The 23825-nt window shown below is 38.4% G+C and overlaps 1 protein-coding gene across 2 annotated transcripts in view; it reads left to right on the top strand.

Moving 5' to 3' along the window:
- atosa (atos homolog A) overlaps positions 1–23825 on the top strand; it is a 34973-nt gene that overhangs the window by 2487 nt on the left and 8661 nt on the right. Inside the window, exon 2 of one of the 2 annotated variants that reach the window (XM_065251326.2) lies at positions 5335–5415. The exons of the other annotated variant lie outside the window; for it this stretch is intronic. Within the exon in view, the coding sequence (XP_065107398.2) occupies positions 5335–5415 (81 nt within the window). The remainder of the gene's footprint in view (positions 1–5334; positions 5416–23825) is intronic. 2 annotated transcript variants of the gene reach the window in all.

The following is a 23825-nucleotide window of genomic DNA, read 5'->3' on the forward strand; positions in this document are numbered from 1 at the left end:
GTCTGGAGAAACTGACACACATCCGCAAGTAAATAAGGATTTATATGTCGGACATCGATCCCGTCACACTGACGAAGCACACACACTCGCGTCTGTCTGGAGATTTAGGCGCGAGTATGTGATGTGTGCAATCGCATCTTTTATAATGATACCACAAAGCGCTTCAAATATGAGGTATTGTGTGTTTGTGTGTGCGTTTGGACGTCGATCGAGTCACACTCGCGTCTGGAGATAACTTTAGTTACAGTCACGAGTAAACAAGTAGATGTCATGTTTCCAGCACTCGGATTAAAACTCAACACAGCAGTGAATGGCTGGCTGCAGAGACGGAATGGAATGTCCATTGACTGTGGGGTTGACTAATGAATATGGATGATCTCTGCTCTTTTCTTCAATGGAGCGGGGCGTGGCTCATTATAGATAATGAAGCAACAGAAGAAAGACGGTACATCTCTCTCTTCTAATACAGTTAACAACGAATTACAATATTTGTTTTCGATTTCACTTACATCTTCCAAAAGCAGACATTCCAAGCATTATGTAGACATTTATCTTTTGTTTATATGACAAATATTCGTTAAGTTACAGTTCATTTTTCTGACGTGTTTCTGAAAGGACTTCACTGAGGGAGAGAGAACAAAACGCGCATCATGTTTATTTTCTTAATTTTGCGAAAAGCACAACATGCTGTTTTTATTGGGAGTGGACAGAAAAAAACTAGACAATTTAACGTTTTAAATGATGTATAAATCATATCTGTATGTCAAAAATCAGCAGAGTTATCTAAGTCTGTTTGGGGAGTGATCGAAAAATAAAGAGTTTGCGGCGCCCGCGCCGCAGCCGACCCCAGAGTGTTAAATGGCCATAGGTTTGTTTTGGTTGCGTGTGTGTTTGATATGTATTGTTTGTTTTGTATAGGTCTTGGTTTAATTTCGATTAGGTTTTTTATGTATTGCATTGTTTTGTTAAATCTTTTTCTGTTTTGGTTGGGTCTGGGTTTGGTACAGATGTATGTTTGTTTTTATTTGTTTGGTTCCCTGCACATAAGGCTTTTAGACAATGCTTTTGTCCAAAGCGACTTACAAAAGTTTTGTTTGTTTTTTGTTGGGTACAGGTTCAAAATGACACAATTACGTAAGCTTTCTAAAGATTCAATAGGTGATGATGAATAGGTGATAACTTGGTAGAATGAAAAGCTTTAAAAGTGACGAGTTAAACTAGTGAACAGGAATTCAATGTGGATTTGCATGACATTACCTGCCCTCCCCCCCTCCCCCATGTATCTGTCAACACCCTCTTTTATCAGATTTAAAGGTAAAACATATATTGTATGTGGTTGTCAATGGGCACTGAAACATGTAAAACGTTACATTTTATGATAGCTACTGTATGTAAATGATCTTAAAACTGCCGTCTGTACTACTGTATGTTTTTTAAGACTCTACACTTCCATATTTGGACCGGCTAGAGTTGTGTTTGGTTGTAATTTGGCCCCTGTGACTGTTATTTGCCCCCTATGTCCTGCCAAAGCTTCCAATTTACAAACAGCCAACAAAACAGTCGGAGCTAGCCAAATTTAGTTTGCGTTGAGAAATATCCTTTGAATAAAAACCACACTGATTGTGGCAGTGTCTTCAGAGTCTGTTGGATTTGTCTGTGGTTCTGAGCACTATGTTTTGTTTTATAGAGTTGACTGCAGTCACAAAACTGTGTTGGAGTAGATATGACAGCCCTTCTGTGCTGTTGTTATTTGGAACAAACTGTTCCACTTATAGTGGGTTTCTTCAATTTAGCTCTTTCTCTGTATGTCCACCCTGCTTTCTTGCTTTGCTTTTAAAAAAATATATATTTACACCATATATGTTTTTCTTACAGCAGCAGTTGTGTGAGTGATTACCATGGGCTGTTAAGTTCCAAAAAACAAAAAAATATCACCATAAAAGTAGTCCATTATATACAGTGCACATGCAGTAGCTTAAAGGATTAGTACATTTTCTTTAAAAAAATCCAATAATTTACTCACCATCATGTCATCCAAAATGTTGGTCTTTCTTTGTTCAGTCGAGAAGAAATTATGTTTTTTGAGGAAAACATTCCAGGATTTTTCTCATTTTAATGGACCCCAACACTTCACAGTTTTAATGCAGTTTAAAATTTCAGTTTCAAAAGACTCTAAACGATCCCAAACGAGGCATAAGGGTCTTATCTAGCGAAACGATTGTCATTTTTGGCAAGAAAAATTAAAAAAATGCACTTTTAAACCACAACTTCTCGTCTTCTTCCAGCTGTGTGACAAGCCAGTGCGACCTCACGTAATTCGTCATCACGTCAAGAGGTCACGGATGAAGTATCGAAACTACGCCCCAGTGTTTACAAGTGTGGAGAAAGAGGACTGTTCTGACATTGTTGTATGTCGAATGATACTATTTGATGTCTTTGTGTCAGTTTATGCTTTGAAATGGTCCGCAAATGTGCGTTTCATATATGTAACACGTGAAATTTCTACGCCATTACGCAATTACGTGAGGTTGCGCTGGTGCGTCACACAGCTGGAGGAAGACGAGAAGTTGTGGTTTAAAAGTGCATATTTTTTCTGTTTCTTGCCAAAAATGACAATCGTTTCGCTAGATAAGACCCTTATGGCTCATTTGGGATCGTTTAGAGTCCTTTGAAACTGCAATTTTAAACTGCATTGAATCTGTTAAGTGTTGGGGTCCATTAAAGTCCATTAAAATGAGAAAAATCCTGAAATGTTGTCCTCAAAAAACATAATTTCTTCTCGACTGAACAAAGATAGACATCAACATTTTGGATGACATGGCGGTGAGTAGGGCTGCACGATTCAAGCTAAAATGTGAATCCCGATTTTTTCCATGGGAAGTGAGATCCCGATTCTCTCACCCGATTCTCTTTATTTTAACAAAAACATTTATTATGCACTTAACTAAAAAATGTGCTACAGGACTTTCAGTTATAATAACGTTTCTTAAAAGTCTCTTTTTCTTATTTTAGACCCCTTAAAATTTAGAATAATTTAAAATTTGTTAGCTGTTAAATTGCACCTGTGCTTTTTGTACTATCAAACTGGCCAACCTTAAAACTTTAAAAACACTAACGTTAAACCTTTAAAAGACTAAAAGATCAACATTTTGAGGCATCAGAGAGAAACGCAGACATGTAACAATGTTCCCCTCGTGCGAAAAACCCTTTCTAATGGGGAATGCAAAGAGGCCGTTTCTCAATGTGAAGGCTGCAGCCTCTCTGGAGGTCGCATTTCTAAACTGCGCATCATAAAGACTGTCTAATTTCAGAATATTAACAATTAACGTTATAAAGATGACTAATATTTTTAGTTAATAATAAATTGTTGAAGTATGTTAATGACTTGCGAATGTAATGCTCCGTTAACTCAAATGAACCAGGCTTGATGACGTATACAGCCTGCATGCGACCTCCTGAGGTTGCAGCCTTCCGATTTAGAAACGTCCGCAGCCTGAGGTAAATAATTTCCTTGCCTTTTTTCGAAACCAATGTTGTTGCATCTTCACTTTCTCCGTCGCCACCAGGATTTTCCACAGTGACACTCGTTTATCCTCTCTTTTTTGTGAAAATTGCCGCTCCAGATCCACCAAGTAAACGACTGTGTTTAGGTCTGCCGCCTTGTTATACGTCACGCGAGTGACAGCGGAACGCCGCAAATGAGATGAGAGAGAGGAGAGAAACGATCGGGTCTGATTGGTGAATGAATAGGGTTTGGTTTTACCCTGTATGAGTGTGTGTTAGCAAGTTTGACTGATATTCTTGGGTTGTTGTAATGTAAATACGTGAACACTTGAACGCAGAAACTGAATACAGGGAAATACTGTAAATGCAAGTGAATCGCCGTCATTTAAAATGAAGATCGCCTATATGTATGAATCGAGATCGTGATTCTTTTTCGATTAATCGTGCAGCCCTAGCGGTGAGTAAATTATCTGGATTTTTTTAAAGAAAATGGACTAATCCTTTAAACAAAGAATTACAAAACATACAAAGATATCAAATGACATAAGGGTGGCAGAATTGTTATGTTTGGGTGAACTATATTTTTATCTCAAAAGTGATGTACCCAAGTATTTTGGATCTGTCTCCTATGGCCACTTGTCTTTAGATTTCTGGCACTAGGATAGGCACTCACAATAAACTCGAGGTGTAACAAGATCATGTGGCTTTCATTGGACTCTGTCAAGGCTAAAAATCAATTCAGCTGGAGTTGATTCCAATAAACAGCTCTTGTTTGGCACGGTAAATTAATACATGCTTTACTCAACATTATTGATCCAGCCCCAGCCCTTTTGATCAGTTTGGCCTGAGTGTTGATACTGTGGTAAGCACTTTAAGGACTAATGCTGAATATCAATCTTGTAGTGAGATTGAAAACACATCCCAGTTATTTTGATGGACGGCATCACAAATAGAGCCCATCAGCTTTGACCATCATGAGGGGAAACGGTTCTTAGGATCTCTGCATGGTATAGGTCATATGGAAACACTAAGGAATGATGTCATATTTCATCAACGTTCTGGAAGAACCAGTTGGAGCAGGCCTGTAGCTATCAGCTGAGAGTGTTTGGGGTGTCAGGGCTTGAACAGCTGTTTATCAGGACTGTTTCACTTGAACTGGGTGGAGCAGAGAGAGAGCTATACATCTCATGCAGAGGGAAATTAGGTGTGCTAGTTTGCACCAAGTTTTGCCTTGGCAGGGGTTTAATTGTTCCCATTATAATTAAAAAGGATAAAAAGATCTTTCCAAAGTAATTATAAAATTAACAATAAATCTGTCATTGCTTGAAACACAGTTTTCACAATGATCAAGAGTAGTAAATCTTACAAAAGCAAATTTTGTAAGATATTTTGCATCAATAAAATGTAAAATTTTTACGAGAAATTTTTCAAAGGGCAGTAACCCCACACTGGAAAATCTCATTCTTTTAAAACAGATATAGAGATTATAAATATTATCACAAATATATACAATTATAATAACATTTTATATTAATTATTAAATTAAATCTATTAGAGTAATACAATGATTTTTGTATATAAATCAGTAATTAAACACACTACAGATTCTACTATTATGCATGAATACATAATATTTTTGTGCATTACAGAATTATAAATATGAGAGGATATATCCTTATCTTAAAACTAATATTTCATGCAACTTCTACCTTTTTGTCTTTGTTCTTTGCAAGCTGTGTGACGACATAGACAGTATATGTGCATGAAGTGTGGAAACAGTCAGCAGCGTTACGTAATTTTTATGTCTCACATGACCATTTGCTCTTTCAGCGGGTGTGATTACATCAGTTCCTGTGCGGCTGGGATCTTTAATGATGACCACCGAGGTTCTGTGCTGGAAGCAGAACTACGGTCAGTAGTTGAGATCATCTACAATGCATGAAGGGCTACAACTGTTTCTAGACCAATCAAATAGCTGTACACACAGAGGACTCGGCGTGAAGACGTGAGGCCATCTGGACCTGTAGCTTTCCTTACTGTCAGTGTAAACACTCACTGTGGGCATTTCTATTATTGGTGCTTGTTGGGCTGTATACCAAAACAAATCGACTAAAAATACTCAGTTACTGGAACTGATGACTAAAGACTTCTTACACAAACAAGTAGCATTATGTTGCTATATAATATAAGTCGCGGGAGTGCCTAGAATATGTCTGTGAAGTTTCAGCTTAAAATGGCCTTATTTGTGCAGGAGCAAAAAAGCATTTTTGTGTCTTTAAATGCAAATGAGCTACAGCTCCTCACTCGGTTTCGGTTTATAAAAATATCTGATTCCTGTAAATACAGTCTGAGACAAAGGTATCTTAAGCCGCATAAGTGCTACAGTGTGCTAACAAACACATTTGGGTCAAATTAACAGTCAGTCTTTGGCAGTGGGCGGGGCTTTGTTTGTGTGATGTCACATTAACAAGATAATCAGAACAGCATGTCTAATAAGACTGTTTCTTGTAATGGATATATAAAAAAGGAGTGGGTGTTTTTTATTGGAGGGTTGTGTTCACCCACTGCCAACACACATTCATGTCCAAACACTTTGTAAAAGTAAATTTTGCGTAATATGTGCCCTTTAAATGTTGAGCTGGCTATTTCACAATCTATGCAAAGAAATACAATATATGATGATAATGATTGTCCTTTATTTGTCCCCTATTGGAGATTTGTGTTGGGTGTAAATGGATATGAAGCTGCATAACATTGGGTTAAAGAATATAGTGAAAGCACTGCAAAGTATCGTAAGGTATTGAATGTAAGGAACATGTTTACTCTCTCTTAGAACAAAACATATTTAAAAACCCAATGAAGTAAGCATGGTTATTTTCCGGTGTTTCCTATTGAAAAACATGTGGGCAAATACAAGGGGTCTTTATAAGTGCTCGACCTTTCAAAAACTTTTAAAGCAAGGCTAAAACCCTCATTGTGATTGTAGACTTTAATCTGCATTTAAATGGGGCGTTGTTTGAAAGGCTGTGCAGAGAATCTCTGTTATGTTCATTTTGCAGCTCAGTGACTGTGTTTTGGTAATCATCATTGGTTATAGATAAGATTTTCCATGCTGCTGGTCTCATCTAAAGTAAGCTAGCGTGAAGAAGAACAGGGCACAGGATAGGGTGGTAAACCTTTTAAAGCCTATTATAAGAGAAAGTTTGAGGTTATCTTTAACACATCCTGAAATTCAGTAGATGTCTGTGGTGAGCCACTTCGTGCATCTTGGATTTTCTTTTACTGTGTAAGATAAAAACACACGAATGATTTACTACTGTAAGATATAAATGATGACATCTCTAAGCTCAGCTCCGCTATGAATAACTGAAGTAGGTATAAAAAGAACCCCCCCCCCCAAATAATCACATTATGTTGCTTTGCAGCATGAAATGGGCACAGGCACACTTTGTTTTATCTACCGGCATGTACTTAGTGCAACTTATAATATCCAAGACAAGTGGAAGATATAACACCAACATATCAGGAAAAAAACACAAAACCAGAATCACTGAGTTGGAGAAAGGATCACCCCCCCCCCCCCCCTCCAAAAAATGACTTGTAAACTCAAGGAGGTCTAGCTAATCATCTTGTCAATTGCACACAAAGCCATTTGTCTTTCAGCTGTGGTCATTTTGATTAGCTTAGCATGAAATTAGCTTCCGTGGAGCATTTCAGTCCTTGGTAGTAAAGCAAGCTTTTAACTATGGGTGGCGAAGCATGGTCAAAAAATCTCTGGGATAAAGTTGTGGACAGGCACAAGTACAGGAGATGGATACAAAAAAAATTGAAGGATTTATTTATGCTTGGAAGCACAGTAAAATCTATTTCTTTTGTATTACATCAGTGTGACGACTTACCCGCGGGCCTGGTTGGGGCGGGTAAAGAAATAGTCACTTTATTGCGGGTCTGGATTGGGGGGGAGGTCATTATAAAAACAAAATAAAAAACATGACTGTTGCATGCAATTCCCTAAGGCCTATGTTAAATATTTGGAAAAATATATTTTTATATTTTATTAGGTTCTTTGACAAAGGTTAAATTACACAGACCTACGTAGCAACATATCTTGCGCAGCGTAACTTGATAACCCCAAACTTTGGCCTTGCGTCACAAAAGTGCCAAGCAGTTTGCACAAGAGTAGGTATTGAGGTCCACCCTATTTCACCAAGGTCCACTCAGTTTAAAATTTTGGGCCTCGCCCCTGCTGTACACACATAGGCATTGTCAACAGAACAGTAATACAAAGAAGACGGCAAAAGCATTGTTCAGTTTTGTTTAGACGGACAATGTTGTACATTTATTATTACAAGCTACATTACTATAGCGGCAAATGTATGTAAACTTTGTTGGAGAAGCGTTAATAAACTCAGTGCTGTAGGTCACCATTGTTGTTCTGGTTGCCAGGTACTCGTGCATGCCTATAGACTGAACACGTAATACATACATGATGTCACTGTTTTTGCAGATTTAAGGTGTTGTCATTTGCATGGAAACAATAAAGCTGTTGTTTTATAAAATTTGTAATTTAAAAAAATTTTTTTGCATTTACTGGACCCCATACTATAAAACGTGAAAAGTTAGTTTCTTTAATTGGTAACACCTAAAGTGAAAATTTACCAATTGAAGTAACTTTTTAGGTTGATACAACTTTCTACAGTGTATAACACCATTAAAGAACAGCCAAAATGCATAAAACCTTTCCACTTTTTTTAGTTGAAACTGAACTGCCCCCTGACTCCAGCTAAGTATATATTTTCCGTGCATGTGTGATCAGGGCTGTGCTGGTATGTTTCCCTATCTCCTGTTACTCTGTCCCTTGGGATCGTTTTCCACAAAAGTTAGAGAGCACATGGGACCGGCCCTGACGAAACAACAGCTAAACAAAGCAGAGATTGACTAAACATCATTTATATTTGTCCAGAGTAACTGGAGGCTTTTCAACTAAATCTTTAAACCTGTCCTGTAACTGAATACACAATGACGTCTCCGTATCGCCTGTTAAGAAAGTTGTCCGCTAACAAAGAGATTTGATAATGTCTTGGGTGTCTTTAAGCTGTTTTCCTCAGACTGTTTGCCGTAGGGTGCGTCTGTCCTTCGCCTCAAATTACCGACCAATTACAGTCTTCTGATAATCTGTACTGCAAAACACAGTATAAGCAGATCTGCATGCCTCTGTTCACAGTCAGTGTTTACATTGCTTCTGTTGCTATTGACGACAGGGATCGGTTGCACCGGTGCCCCGGTTTGTCCGCATCTCAAATACTGGGTCACACACTGCAAACAGCTGATCATGTGCTTGTGCTGTGGAAAATGTGCGCACACACAGAGTCAACGTTAGACAATAGGTTACTTGAAACATGCAGTTTATGCCAGGACATTTTGACTCTAAGGTGTCTAGGTCACCAGATGGTTTGATTATTAAAGGTTTTGGCATGTGTTTAATGGTCGCATAACCTCAAACTCTATGGCTTTTCATGTTAAAGAAGTTGTTGCTTCAAACTTTCGTCTACAGTTTACATGGAAGTTATTCAATACCTTGCTTGAGGTCAAAGGTGAACAAGTGCCAGCACGAAGAACTTTCATTTAATTTTGCTTTTGTTCTGGTATATATGAAGCACCTACTTTTAATTCCTGGTGGATAAAATCCTGTCGCTTCTCCTCGAGGAATATCATTTCTGGAGTCAATGAGTCGGAAGCGCCATGTTGATCAAAACCAAGAGCTCAGAGCTGCTACAGTGATCTTTAGACTTAAAGCCAGATTTAACCGAGGCAAAGTTCATTTCTTACATTGACAGGTTTTGTGTTGGTGAACAAGGCTTTTGTTCATCAGATTGCTCAACCTGACCTCGCTGCTGTAGGAGCTCCATGTGTCTGGGAGGACAGGTGTCTGTGTGTGATCTGCTGTGAAGCTTGTTGTAAGCTACGGGTCTCAGACAAGTGGCTGATGGTTCCTCCAGGCTGATTTGACCCTTAAGTCTTGATTTTCCCGCAGGTTTTCATCTGTGGTGTGCTGTCTCTGTCCCTCAGGACTGCAGTCATTTGTTCCTGTAGCTCAAATGGTAGGCAGTTGTGTTAGCAATGCAAAGGTCATGGGTTGGATCCCAAAAGATCACGCATACTGACAAAAAGCATGTAAAGCTTTGAATAAAAGCATCGGCCAAATGCAGATTTGTGTAATTTGTCACTTACACAATGTCTTTACCAAACACACATCCTCTTTTCACATATGCAGCCTTTGTGTGTTAAGTTTTGTGATTTCATTACATTCCCAACACCATTAGTTGTGAAATCTCCCACAGGCCTTTACACTGCATATCAAGATGCATTTCTTTCTGACCTCACATTTTTACTCCGTCCCTCGATCTTTTTCACGTCGCAGGGTCAGGCGTGCTCTCGGATGAAGGGGTGTTGTGCAGATTTGGCCTTATTGACTCAAGGTCATTTTTGTGATCACAGATGAAAACAGTGTAATATTTCATTGCATCTTGTCAGACGAAACGTCAAGTTGGTTTGGCTTTTCGGAGACAGATACAGCCCTGGCAGGAAGCCATACATGTGGTTACATTTTTGTGTGTTTCATTAACTCATCCTCTTGCTAACTCGTGTGACAGTATTTTTCTGAGGTGTTTTGGAGAAAATTGATGTTTAACTATTTAGTTAATGTCATATATTTTTGGATAAACAATGATATTTTTAAGCTTTTCTGTGTACCATTCACTAGGTTTGTGGTCTTTTCCCTTTATTTTAGATGTCCCGTGATCTTCAAAATTGTTGACTTATGTAAACACAGTTGTGTGGCCATCTCTACATAACTGTTTGTGAATATAGTTGAAAGCTCAAGACAAATATCTATGATAGAGAACTTGTTTTTTTTGGTTACAAAATAAATCTTTGTGTGTTTGTTGTCAACTGTGTTGATCTGTCTTCGTCTGAGATGTGGTTTTCTCTGACCCACACCCAAGATACTGTATGTGTGTTAAATGTACAGCTTCCCAAAACAGAGAGTGTGTTTGCTCTCTTTCTCTCACACACACACACACACACAGACACACAGACACGCTCTCTCTTTGGCCCACAGACAGGAAACTGTTTTCTCAGCTTGGCAGAAAGCCACTAACCAATCACAGCACAGCGCTTGTTGCTATGTGGGTTTGCAGTCTGCCCCCACTGAACTCTGGAAGGAAAGTTTGGTAGGGTAAATCTGAGGGGTAAAGGTTCCTCGCACACGCGTCAAGGTGATTTTTAACATTTACTAGATTTGACTGCACTTTTTCTCATTGGGAAAGTGGAATGGGGCAGGAACTTTGTAACCGTTCCTCAAACAAAAACAACCGTGAGGCAACATTTCATCTCCTTTGAGAAATAAAGCAAAGTCAGGGGTTGCCAAGCTTGGAGATTTGTGTAGGATTTTACATAGAAGGTGAATTGGTGAAAGGCAGGCGTGGAGTGGGCAGGCAAAACTCTGAATGGATAAAGTCTCTTTGTGTTTACAACAGGGAACAAAGAGTTCATGACGGACTATGGAAACTGCTTTGATAAATACAATGTCCAGCATCCACTATACACAAACTACATTTTGCCTTCTAAGATATCTCGGTTTGACACAGAATTAGATATATACTTTACTGTAAATGCAGATTAAAAATATGTCAGGTGTAATCGCCCAGCCCTAAGACAAATGAATACATACCTATGTTGTTTCAATGCGTGCACTTCATCTTTGTGTAGTGTGTCGTAAATGTGTTAGCATTTAGCCTAGCCCCATTCATTCCTTAGGATCCAAACAGAGATACACAATACAAGTGCGCTTCGGGCACTTATTTGGCCAGCAGCAGCCCTGTACAGAGCATTTAAAAATCAGTCATGTGCTGTATGAGGTCAAGTTTTAAGGTTGCTTGTGTTAAGACCACAGACTGCTATGTTATATAGCATGTTGTGGCTGGCTTCTATTCACAGTTTTTTAGAGGAGATAATTATAGATGTGCATTTAGATCAGCCAGTAGGTTGACCTGTCTGTCTGTCTGTCTGTCTGTCTGTCTGTCTCTCTTTGTGTGTGTGTGTCTGTGTGTTTTGCTCTCTCTATTTCTGTCTTTTACCCAGCATTTAGCCATTGGGTCAGCTTGCTTTAGACTGGAGTTCATTAAGCATTGGTTGTATTGGTTTGTGTGGCTGTATCCTTTTGACCTGTAATTAAATTTGTATCCGTGGTTAAAATGTCTTATTTCCGCTGTACTAGCATCACCAGATTTGCGATAATGGCCTCTTTAGGAAGTCGCACTACTAGGCGGCCATGTTTTCAATGCCTCTGGGCAGTTATTTCAGTCCTGTCTACAAAAATTGTGTGCAAAATCACAATTTAACAACATATTTCTGACCAACAATAAGCTTGAAATCAACTGTACCATGACATTTTACTGGAAGGCGGGACAAACGGAACAACAACATAGAGATGAGAGCCCAGTTGCATAAAGCACCTTAAATTTTTCCCTTAAGTATGACACTTAAGGGGTTAATTCCCCTTCCGAGAATATCTTAAGTGTGCTGCATACAGTATAATCCCTTAAACTGTTCTCTTAGGTAAAGGTAATCGTTAAGTGCTTCACGACAGCGACCCAGGTTTGCCGTTATAAAATACTATTGTTGCCATGGAGACGTAACAGAAAAAACTCAAGGGTTTTTCTGCAACACCCTTAATTTTAAGGGTGAACTTAAGGGGAAATAACACTTAAGGTGCTTTGAGACACCTGGGCACGGTTGCATATTTATAAAATTTCATGTGCGCCCAAAAGCCAAAAATGGTAACACATTCAAAACATATTCAGACTTATAAACGTACAAATTCACAGATCCCCAAATCACCTCATGAATGCTGATCTGCATATTAATGAGACAGGCATACAATTGTCCCCTCGTAAGCTGTATTCACCCTGCCAATAAATGAAAATCATTGTCGTAATCCTCCAGCAGTGCAATCACGCAGCATTACACACAGGGGTCACTGCATTATTTATATGTTTACAGCAGTTAGACTCATCCTGGACACATTGCCAAAATCACAGAATTAGATTAAATTAAATGTTTTCTGCTCATTTAGTGCGCGCGTCTGATTTATGCGCGCCCTTCTCCCGCAGCACGAGAGCAGAAATATAAAAATGAATTATTTTCATTTATAAACACATCATTTCTTTTTACCTCACAGACTTAACATTCGTTTAGAAATCTCCTTATTTTCTTTCTTAATAACTAGCCACATGTGCGAGTAAATATTTATCTTAGGGTAACAGGCGAACACGTTTCTTCATGCCGGTTTTGTTATGAACATCATGGTTAGGACTATTATAACGAGGACATGGAGAGTAACGGTTGTCTGAGAGTTTAATGGCTGTATTTCCACACTTTTACATTGTGTGTTTGCGTGTTTGTGTGTGTATAATACACATACAATCGTTTATCTCACTTACTTTCTTCAATCTGACTTCAGTTTACCACCTCACCATTTGGGCCGCCAATTCCCTCTGTCTCCAGAATTCTCCTGTCAAGTTTTTTTTATAGATCACAAGCTTTGCGTGGGAAGTGCCGTACGCACGTTGCAGCCCTGTTTTTTGCATATGCACGCTTTAAAAATAAGACCTCAGGACACCCTACAAAAACGATTACAAAAACAATTTAACTGTTATTTTTTGTTCTTAAGTTCGCCCACCCTTCCATTCAACCTGATTGCCCTTCAGATCTTGGCATCCAAACTCTTCAGAGTCCACTGCGGTCTTATTCCCCCTCTGTTCTAGATCATTCAATAGTGACTTAAAAGGGACCCAAGCGTCAGATAAAATACCTTTATTTTAAAACGTTTTATAGAGAGTACCAGTGTACCAGTCAGATCCCCTATGGTCTCCCATGGGTGACAAACGCACAAACTGCAGTACTGCTTATATACTCCCCATTCACAGTACATTATCTTCTTCTTCTTCTTCTTCTTCTTCTTCTTACCCCTCCCATCTTTGTATCCTTTGATGAATTTCTCTCAGTTCTGTTCTGTGTGTTCTGGCAAGCAGTTGCGGTATTGACTGAAGTAAATTATATTGCAGAGAGAAAGAGATGATTTTGAGAGACAACTCTCTATAGTAGGTCTGTTCTGTTTGTCTCTCCAGAAGCCTTAAAATGGGTCTAGTTTTATTTTCTTAATTCATGTTTCTTGTCTGGATACCCATTAAAGGCCTAAGTATAGTTCACTTTTACACAAGACTCAGCGTACAGTGCGTGTGACGCAAAGTTTGTCATAAGAATAGCATGCGCTTAGTAGTATGTGCACAGACAGATGTTGTAATTGTGCGTAGGTCGCATATAAGCATTTAATTTTTTTTTTTGGTGTAACCCCTTTAGACCTACATAACTTCTCCTTAGATATTGCATGCATCCAATGACTATGTACACGCTCAGCTGTGTGTGTGTTGTTGTGTTTGTTGCTTCTTATGGAGCTGTAGGTTTGGAGTGTCCTGTCTGTGTCCAAATCAGGTAGTGACCTCGTCTCTGCCCCCATGGCTCTATCCTGACAGGACAAATATAGACTATAACCCCCTAAACTCTGCTGTACCAGCCAACACCAGTTTTGTATCTCTGTGTTTGTGTGTGTGCTGAATCTTCTGCTTTGTAGAAAATCCTAATCTACTTGATACGTCAGAAGATTGCGCAAACGCATCTGCTTTTATTTGTAACATGTTTCCCCAACACTTGACGGGGCCAAGTAAAGGTTGTGACCTCAGTGGCCTGGTTGAACAGTTGTCTGGTTGAAGTCGTCCTTGTTTTAGAACGGCCGTTTGTGTTGCTCAAGGCCTAGATGTGGATGTCACCGAGCCCTGCTATGAACATCATGACCTTAAGTCTCTTCGGGCAACAAAATGTGTGCTGTGTTGTAATATATGGAGTGTTTGTGAGTGTGTTTGGTACAGTAGCCACTCAAAGCTAAGAGATCTGGATTTTGCCTTCAGCACTGGATAAAAAATAATAACTGGTACGATTATAATAATAAGACAGTATGAACAGAGTTTGTAGGTCACTGGGACATGTGTTTAGGCTGTATGTGGATCTTAGGTAACGTGTCTCTTCTAAATGATTTCTAATGAGTTCATTAATAGAAAGTGTCTAGGGTTGTAATGTAACTTTAGGTGTGTATATGAAGTGTGCAAAACCCGCTTAAATATCTCTGACATGCTTTCCTGCAAATGAGGCTCTAACGTTTAGGTTCAGGAATTTCAGTTTAATGGTCAGTAATTTGAACTTTAGTCATTTCAATGTTTTTAACAAATTTGACTGTGTTTCACGGCAAAACCCCCTAAGTGCATGCAAGCTTTTTGGCAAAAATCTACACTCACACGGAATAAAGATAAAAGGCTAAAACATTCGATCAGTATCCTGATATATTTGGTAAACCTCCTTTTTAGCTGGACAATTAAAATCCGACGATGCGCACTTAGAGGACTTTGCTGAAAAATCATTGTGGTGTTTACTGGATTCTTTCAACAAACAATGGGTTGATGCTAGGATTAGGATTAAATAGATTTAAAACAAAAATATTTGATGAACGTATAATATGTGCCGAGATCTTAGTTTTGACAGAGATCTCGGCAGTATTGTTATGTGTTCAAAACAAACGGCACGTTTAGCGGCTTTTGCATCTAAGCTCCCATATGTTTTAAAATTTATATCAAACAGTATTGTTTTGAATACATAATTTATATTGCTCTATCCCTAGTCCTAGGTTAATTTTAGATGCTGCTCTTGTGTGCTGGCCTCTCAACCTTTCACCTCTAAGCCATCACACAGCCTCATGGATCGAAACGTGCTGGGTGCAGAACCGGTGCGTGCAGTAAGCAGATTTAGCATGCTACAGTAATCTGTAATCTGTAGTTGTGGCAGGACTCCATAAAGCCTGTTTTGCATGCACACCCATGCAAGTACATAATGGCACAATTGAACCTTTTGCAGAACTGGGAACCATTTCAGATCAGTATTGTAAAGTGTAGGCCCGTCCCAATACCTCCCCTTCCCCTACATTTTTGCCTTAACCCTTGCTTTTGAGCATGCACGTGTAGGAGTAAGGCGTCCCATTACTTTGGGGAGCAAGAAGGAGTGCTATTTCCCCTTAGAATCAACCCTTAAAATGTAGTCAGAGGCTTAAAATGAAGTGGGAGATGAAATTACCCAGGATACCTTGCGAGGCCAGAAGTGTCGACGCTGCGCAGCACGTTCGCTATCGCTACGCTACTTTCCATATAGTGGTGTCCCATTTCATAGGGAAATATATGTTTTACTGTTGAGGGCACTCCAAACCAAGTGGAAGTTTTAAAGAGGTAGAAATGGGATGGGCCCTAAGGGTGTTTGTTTTAAACTAAGACGTCCCCTTGTGTTATAGTGTTTAGTTTGGGCCTGTGCAGGTTTTAACATGGTAAATGAAAACACCTGGTGCTTGACATTGTATATGAACTACAGGGATGAAAATTATAGATTTACATTGATGGTGGAGACCTGGAACACACTCAGTGGTGGTCATGCAAAAAATCACTCATAATAACCCTTGATTTGCATATAGATAGGCCATTGAAACTAAGCACAGCACCTTAGCATCTTGCATTCACTATTTCTTTTGTAATAGTCTATTTGCAAAATCTAATGTTTTCCTTAACAGACTGTTTAGCAATTAAAGAGTAAAGGAGACCGAAAGATTTATGTCACCTGTAAATGACACTTTTTAGCAGATCATCTATTTAACACAAGACCATTATAATAATGTCATTACAGTCTCTGTTTCTCTATCAGTCACCAGGATTGTGTGAGGGATGATGGGACATGAAATTGTTCTCATTATTGCAGAACAGCCATCAGTCTGATCCCAGCTGTGTTTGTTGGTTATATAAATGTACAGCTTAAAGCTCTTCTGCAGTGCTAGGTTAATCTGCAGTCTGTAGTTTGTCTCTAATGTGACGTATTTAATTTGTTAATAATGAATAATGTTAATTCTTATCAAGGTCTAAACTAAAGTTGAATAATAAAATGAGTTTACATTTTGTAATTAATAAAAATAATATTCACTAACTCATCCCTGAAGACTCTTTTTTTTTTTACATTTATAGATGTTCCGTTTAACTATTTAAACACTGAACAAACCTTTTATTTTAAGGCTTAAAATATCAGTATATAAAAAATAATTTTATTCATAAAACTCTGTAGTAGTGTGTGGCTTTTGCACTTTTAAAAGTACTTTTCTACATGAATACCCTAATTTAATGCTTTGTTTAGCTGTAATAAGGGGAGAATCTAATTGAGTAAATGTTTGTTTTTATTCAATTAGTCGATTAATCAAAAATTAATCGCCAGATCAATCAATTATAAAAGGAATTGTTAGTTGCAGCCCTGACCCATTACACAATGATCATGGACCAATGGTAGATCGAAGGTGTTTCAAAAAAGAAGTCTGATCTTGTTCAAAATGAAAGGGGATCGCACACCAGCTGCGCAGCTCAGCGTCGCGTCGAGTCGCGTCTAGGACAACTCGGAGGTATTGTAAACCAGAAGTGCACATTAAATAGCGCGAGCTTCGTCAGATAGCGTCTACTTCAAAATGCAAAATATACGTTAGCAGCCAATGTTTATCGTTAATGATTTGGGACAAATATGATGTTATTTAATGTTAAACTATGTGAGTGGCGCTGTGTGGTGTGACAGGGATTTGAGCAGCTTCCTCAGTCACAGCTGGGCGGCGCGGACAGGCGCCACCTGGCGGCGCCGGTGTGCATATACTCATAAAAAACAATGTGTTCGATTTTTTTTTTTTTAGAACGGCGCGGCGAGGCGCTGAGTGGCGCGGCCGGTGTGCGATCCCCTGAAGTCACATCGGTTCATTCTCTACTTCATGTAATGTAAATTGTGGCCTAAAGTCTCTTTAACAGAAAATACCAAGAGCTACCACAAATGGCTCATTGACACCACAGCATGCTGCTTTTTATATTGTGACGCTCATTTGAATAATTCCTGCCCAAGGCGTACGCAAAAAACGAGCGAGCCTGGTCGAGCTACTTCAGTTTTTTGTTGTTGCCATGTCGAAGAGACGCTCTTATCCCACCACAATTTTAAACCCAATTTATTTGGCCTTAAAGTTGAGTGGTTTTAGATGCACATTAGACTATTCACACAAAGAAGTCTTAAAGGAAAGTAAAGATTAGAGAAAGAAATTTTAGTAATCTGTCAACTACTGTGTGTGGAGTGTAGGGGATAACATAACCCCTTTAACATGAACAAGTTTGATGTCAGTCACAAACAAGACCACCGTGTGTGTCTGCTTTGGATGAATCTAGAATAGGAACATGTTGTCTTGTGCTCGTCTGGTTTGTGTGTGTATGCAAGCGTCCAGTTCCATTCTCTTGTATTTGCACACGCACACAAACCGAATAATGTCAACACATGAGTGCCTTAAATAGGTCTGACTTACATAAGAAACACTGGTCGGTCCTGCTTACTCAAGCTCTGTATCACGTGAGGGCAAAAATATGCAAATATTTGCATGCTGCAAGCATGTGTGTGTGTGGGGCGGAACGTCTCCAGGTCAGGACCACATGTGGGTTTGTGTGTGTATGATCTAAAACTAGTTGAATAAATGAATAACTCAAGGGTGACCTCTGTTATAAGATAAAGAGAGAGAGAGCGTTTTGGAATAAGGACTGAATCATGCTCAATGTTGTTATGCCAGCTTTTGCATTTAAAATATGTCAGGGCTGGAATGTGTTGCGTTATGTTAAGAGTCTGCTTTGTTGGATGGGAGACAGAGAAGCGACTGTTCATAACAAGAACGAAACGTGAGCGGTGCTGCTCATTTATTCTTCCTTTGTGTTTTTTTCTGCCTCTTGTTTGCTCCTCCTCTGAACCCAATGTTAAACTTTACCTTTAACCTACATGACAAAAACACTCTCGTGCTTTCTTACCTCCTCCCTCTCAGCTGGCGATCTCTCGTTCTTGTTTTGTTGTCTGCGGTTTCTCATGTGCAGGAAGCACGTGGGAGGAGTTCCTTGTATACACGCACATGCATATAAAAAGTGCAGTGGAAAACAAGCTTGACAAATGCTCATTTAGTTGTGTACTCTTGCGAGATTGTGTTTATGGAATGCTGTGAAGGAACAAACATCTTCATCAGCTCTGGTGGCGTTCCCAGAGATCTGCCTCTTTGTTTCAGGAAATCTCGTGAGATTATACATCAGCTGTTGGCTTTGGGTGACGCTTGCCCTACACGTGGCTTACCCCCGCCCCCAGGGCTGCCTCATGTGATTGGCAGAAGCTTTGGGAGGGAATGATTGGACAAAATCACTCTGGCCCCTCCCACTGTATCAAAGAACTGTTTGTGCTGAACTTTAGTGCTGTAGAGGAGTGTGATGTCGTCATATTAAAACACAATGTCCTGTTGAATGAGGTCAGAATTTAAAGCCTTGTTGTTCTCCATTCTGAAATGTTTAAGTTATTGTTTTAAAGGAGCACAGCATGATTTTTTTTACTTTTTTTTTACATTTAAGGAATAATGATGTTTAACAAAAATGTTCAAATAATGTACACTCACGTGAGTCTCCAGTCATGTCAGTGGCTTAGATCAAGCTGTTTTCTTCTAGATAAGGGTGCCTCCACCCCCCACACCCTATTATCAGACATCAAAACTGGGTGTTAATAATAATGCACACAAACAGAACCAGTTTGTGACTGAATCGTATGATTGGTATGGTTATTTTCAATGAGTCAGTCAATTTGGTGAATCAGTCTGAATCAAACGCAGGAGTCATCGTTCTGAGTCAAGTCACTTCCTCGCTTAATTTTGTGTAAATTTGTAGTTGAAACTAAAGGAAATATCAAAGCACTTGTTAAAGTTTGAAGCCGTGTACCTCAGATAAATATATTCAGCTGTTCTGTGATAGGTTTTCATTCTAGAATAGAAATATTTTGCTGCCATGTTTGTGAAAGTGAGCTCTCATCCTGTCTCCAGGACAACATGGCACAGGCAGCCAGAGTCGGTCACCATACTTGATTGTTCTCACACAACAAGGGCTCAGATCAGGACAGAGCTGGTGTATGATGATGATGATGATGATGATGCCATCTGGCCCTAAAAGCCACATTAGTTCAGCTCATTATTAGATTTCACAAACATGATTTTCTGTAAACAGATGGCAAATATTGAAAGGACTAGTTCACCTAAAAATGAAAATATGCCCTTGTTTACTTCCCTCCTACATATGTAAAACCCATATGACTTTTTATCTTCCTGTAACATGCAGAAATGTTGTATGATATGGAGTGGGGGTGTCAAACTCAAAACTTTGCAAGAAAAACATGTACTATAATGTATGATAAAATCATTTGTTTTTCATTAAATAGCTTTGTGTGAGTCAAAGACTAAAATTTAAATCATTGCTCAACAACTTTAACATTTAATTTATATTTGCTGCATGATGACACCAACATTGTCAGAAAAAGGGGTCACTGGGGTTGTACCCTCAAAGGTTTATTTTTGTACCTTTTTATGGGTATACAACACATTAAATTGTTGTACCTTTTGGAGTACAGTACTATTACTCTAAGAACCAGTTTTGTACCAGGTAAATGTTAGTGATACAATTTACAATTTAATTGTACATTTAAAGGTATACAAATTATAGATCCATATAGGACAGTAATGTACCCAAAAAGGTACAACATTATATTATGTTTGCATACCTTAGATCAGGGGTCTCCAACCTTTTTGTGAGTAAGGGCTTACGACAATGATAAATAATCTGGATGGCCATTTTTTTGATATAGTCTACCAAAACTTTTGACATTAAAGGATTAGTCCATTTTCTTAAAAAAAATCTAGATAATTTACTCACCACCATGTCATCCAAAATGTTGATGTCTTTCTTTGTTCAGTCGAGAAGAAATTATGTTTTTTGAGGAAAACATTCCAGGATTTTTCTAATTTTAATGGACTTTAATAGAGCCCAACACTTAACACTTAACTCAACACTTAAACTTTTTTCAAAGGAGTTTCAAAGACTCACGTAATTGGGTAATGACGTAGAAAGGTCACGTGTTACATATATGAAACGCACATTTGCGGACCATTTTAAACAATAAACTGACACTAAATGTGTACACATGGAGTTAAATGTTAAGTGTTGGGGTCCATTTAAAGTATATTAAAATGAGAAAAATCCTGGAATGTTTTTCTCAAAAAAACGAAAGACATCAAAAAAGAAAGACATCAACATTTTGGATGACATGGTGGTGAGAAAATTATCCAGATTTTAAGAAAATGGACTAATCCTTTAATGTTATTTCGGTGCATTGTAAAAAGGAAAAAAGTGATTTACAGAAATTAAATGAATTAGTAACCCAACAACAATAAAAAGACGAAAACATTCGAAAAATGTTTTGTCCTCGTTTTTTTTTTATTCGTAGGCGATAACAAATAAGATTTCAATGATATTTTAACTTGAACTTTTTTTACTTCTTTTTTATTTAAAAAATCTGGTCACATTACTGTACAGTCAAGCAGTGCTTAAAAATAATTGTAAACCTTTGTAAAGTATTTTCATTTTTTACAGAATGTAACTGTAATCTGATTACTATGTTTTTAACGTAACTGTAACGGATTACAGTTACAATTTTTTGTTTCCTGATTACATATCCCATTACATGTAATCCGTTACTCCCCAACCCTGCCTGCGGGCATGTTGGAGATATCACCACAGCGACAGAAAAAGTACAGTTTTGTACCTTTATTTCTGAAAGTGAATGACTTTTACATTTGAAATCATGAACAGTTCTTTTTCGCACTTTTTCACCAGTCAACACCCATATGGTTCCTGACACTGACAGTGTTTTTTGTTTTGCTTTTCAATGCTCTTATAAAGACAGTTAACCAGTTTCACTTTAAGTTGGTCAGAGAACTGGTCTGCACAAGGATTTTTTTTTCTTCAGATTAATCTGTCCCAATACTCCAGCTGTCCACCAGTACTGGTTTGTGTTTTACAGTGAGCAGGTTGTTATTTTAGCCACAAGGCGAATATAGCGTGTATGCCCTCCTTGTGAAGACCAGCTGACATGCCTTGGCTAAAATTATCACCAGTATGGAAGTGGAAAATAGGCTTCATTCATCCATGATTGTCAAGTCAACATAAGTGCCTTGTTGTAACATGTGGTTTTCAAACTGTTTGACACAACCCAACCAAAAGCTAAGGGAGTCAATAGAGTCTTTTACTTTGCTGAACTCTGTTGCGTGTCCTCCACCCCGTGGGTCACTTTTTGTATGGAGTGAGATTTTAAAAGGCTGGAAAAGTTTTTAAATAGTATGATTCTAGGTTAAAAGAGGAAGAAACTAAGATGAAAATAGTCTCACGTGTTATTTTTAAAGTAATACTGTATCCCTCTGAGTCAGATACTCCATAACAGGATGGAAATGTAAAAGTTAAATTAACTGTTGCTGTGATGGCATTATGTTTAGCACATCATTTAGGTGTGATAAAGTAGCATTTTTTCAGTGTTTGTGTGTTTTAAATGTAATGTGATTTTCTGAGAAACAGAAAGGCACCTTATACAGTAAGAAGCATCCTTTGGATCATTTAATTTGATGTAATATCTTTATTTGAATAGATACTACTCAAGCACACTCCCTTAGATCCTTGTTTATGGAGATTAGAGTAAGGATGTGCGGTCAGAGATGGGACATTCTCCGGGTCTGTGACGCTATCAGAACAATAGAGCCAATGATTCTCTGTAACAGACCTCAACTGCCATGTAGACTCTTTTGTTTGTGACTCAAAGCTGTGGGTAAACCCACCCTACTCCAGTGAATCTCACTTCTGTCCGATTTTCAGCAAACAAGCAATAATAACCAGCGCAATAAATCTGCTGTGGACTCGTGCCGTCATCACAGGCTTGCTTTGTAATATCAAATTATGTGGATCCACCTGCAACTCAGGTTTTACTTTGACGGAATATTTCGGTTGTAACGATGACATTTGTGTTATTTGTTTACATTGTTCAATTTAAACACCTGATCAACACTACTGGTATTTAAACAGGTTGCGGGTGTTCATCCAGCTCTGTTGAGGAATTTCTTCAGAAGTGACTCAGAATGTATAACACGCGTTTTTACATTCCATTCAATAATAGACAGCTGCTTTTTCAAGTTGTAAATCAGGTATGTTTAGCTGCTGGCCAGATAATGCGCCATATCTTTGTTTGGTAAATAAGACAAAGATTGTTTGCAATAGATTTACAGAGTTTCTCCCTGGAGTGATATAACCAGCTGTGTGTGTTTAGTTCAATGTCCTTATAATTCTTTAACAGACTTTAATACTTGCATTCTAATATTACTGGGTTATTTTAAACCCGTGGTTGTGTTAAAAAAGATAAACCCAACTTTTAGGTTAAATGAACCTAGAAAATATCCATATTTGGTTAAAACAACCCAGCATATGTTAATTTATAACCAAACTGTTGGGTTTGTCCCCTTTTGGTTGAAACAACACAGCATTGTTCGTGTGGTAAAGTAGGGATGCACCGATACTGGTATCGGGTATCGGCCTCGATGCCACATTTTCTAAAGTACTCGTACTCGTTAAAGGTCCCCCGATACCTGGAATCGATACCACGGTCTGAGAAAAGTCTATGTTTGAGCGGCGTGTAAGGGGTTAATGCCTCTTGTGTTGTCCAAAGAGGCAGAGTTTACAACAAACTGGAAAACTAGTCCTTTGTTTTTTTGTTAAATTATATGACTAAAGCTGTTACCTGTAAATTTAAATCATGTTTTTTTAATAAGTACTTGGTATCGGTATCGGCAAGTACTGAAATGCAAGTACTCGTACTCGTATTCCAAAAAAGTGATATCGGTGCATCCCTATGGTAAAGTCAAGTGTGTCATCTAAAAAGGAAAGCATTGATAAGGCCTAAAACAAGTAAATCCCATTTAGTTTCCCAATAAAGAAACGGATTCTCGGTAATAATCTATAAACCGTTAGAGTAATACAGTGGTATATTGGTAAATGGTTAATTCCATATGTTCTGTCAAAACATTACCCATAATTCTTTAAGTAAGACACAACAATCAAAGTCACTGTTAACATGTGACTGGGAATTAGGGGAGGAGTTTAACACTGTCCATTCACTCTCATAACACATTGCATATTAAAAAATATAATGTATTTACTCAGTCCTAGTATGTATGTGTTATTTAGCAATTACATCACAGCAAATGCAGCTGCAGA

This window comes from Paramisgurnus dabryanus, chromosome 9 (assembly GCF_030506205.2).
Source record: "Paramisgurnus dabryanus chromosome 9, PD_genome_1.1, whole genome shotgun sequence".
In the NCBI taxonomy this organism is placed as follows: domain Eukaryota; kingdom Metazoa; phylum Chordata; class Actinopteri; order Cypriniformes; family Cobitidae; genus Paramisgurnus; species Paramisgurnus dabryanus.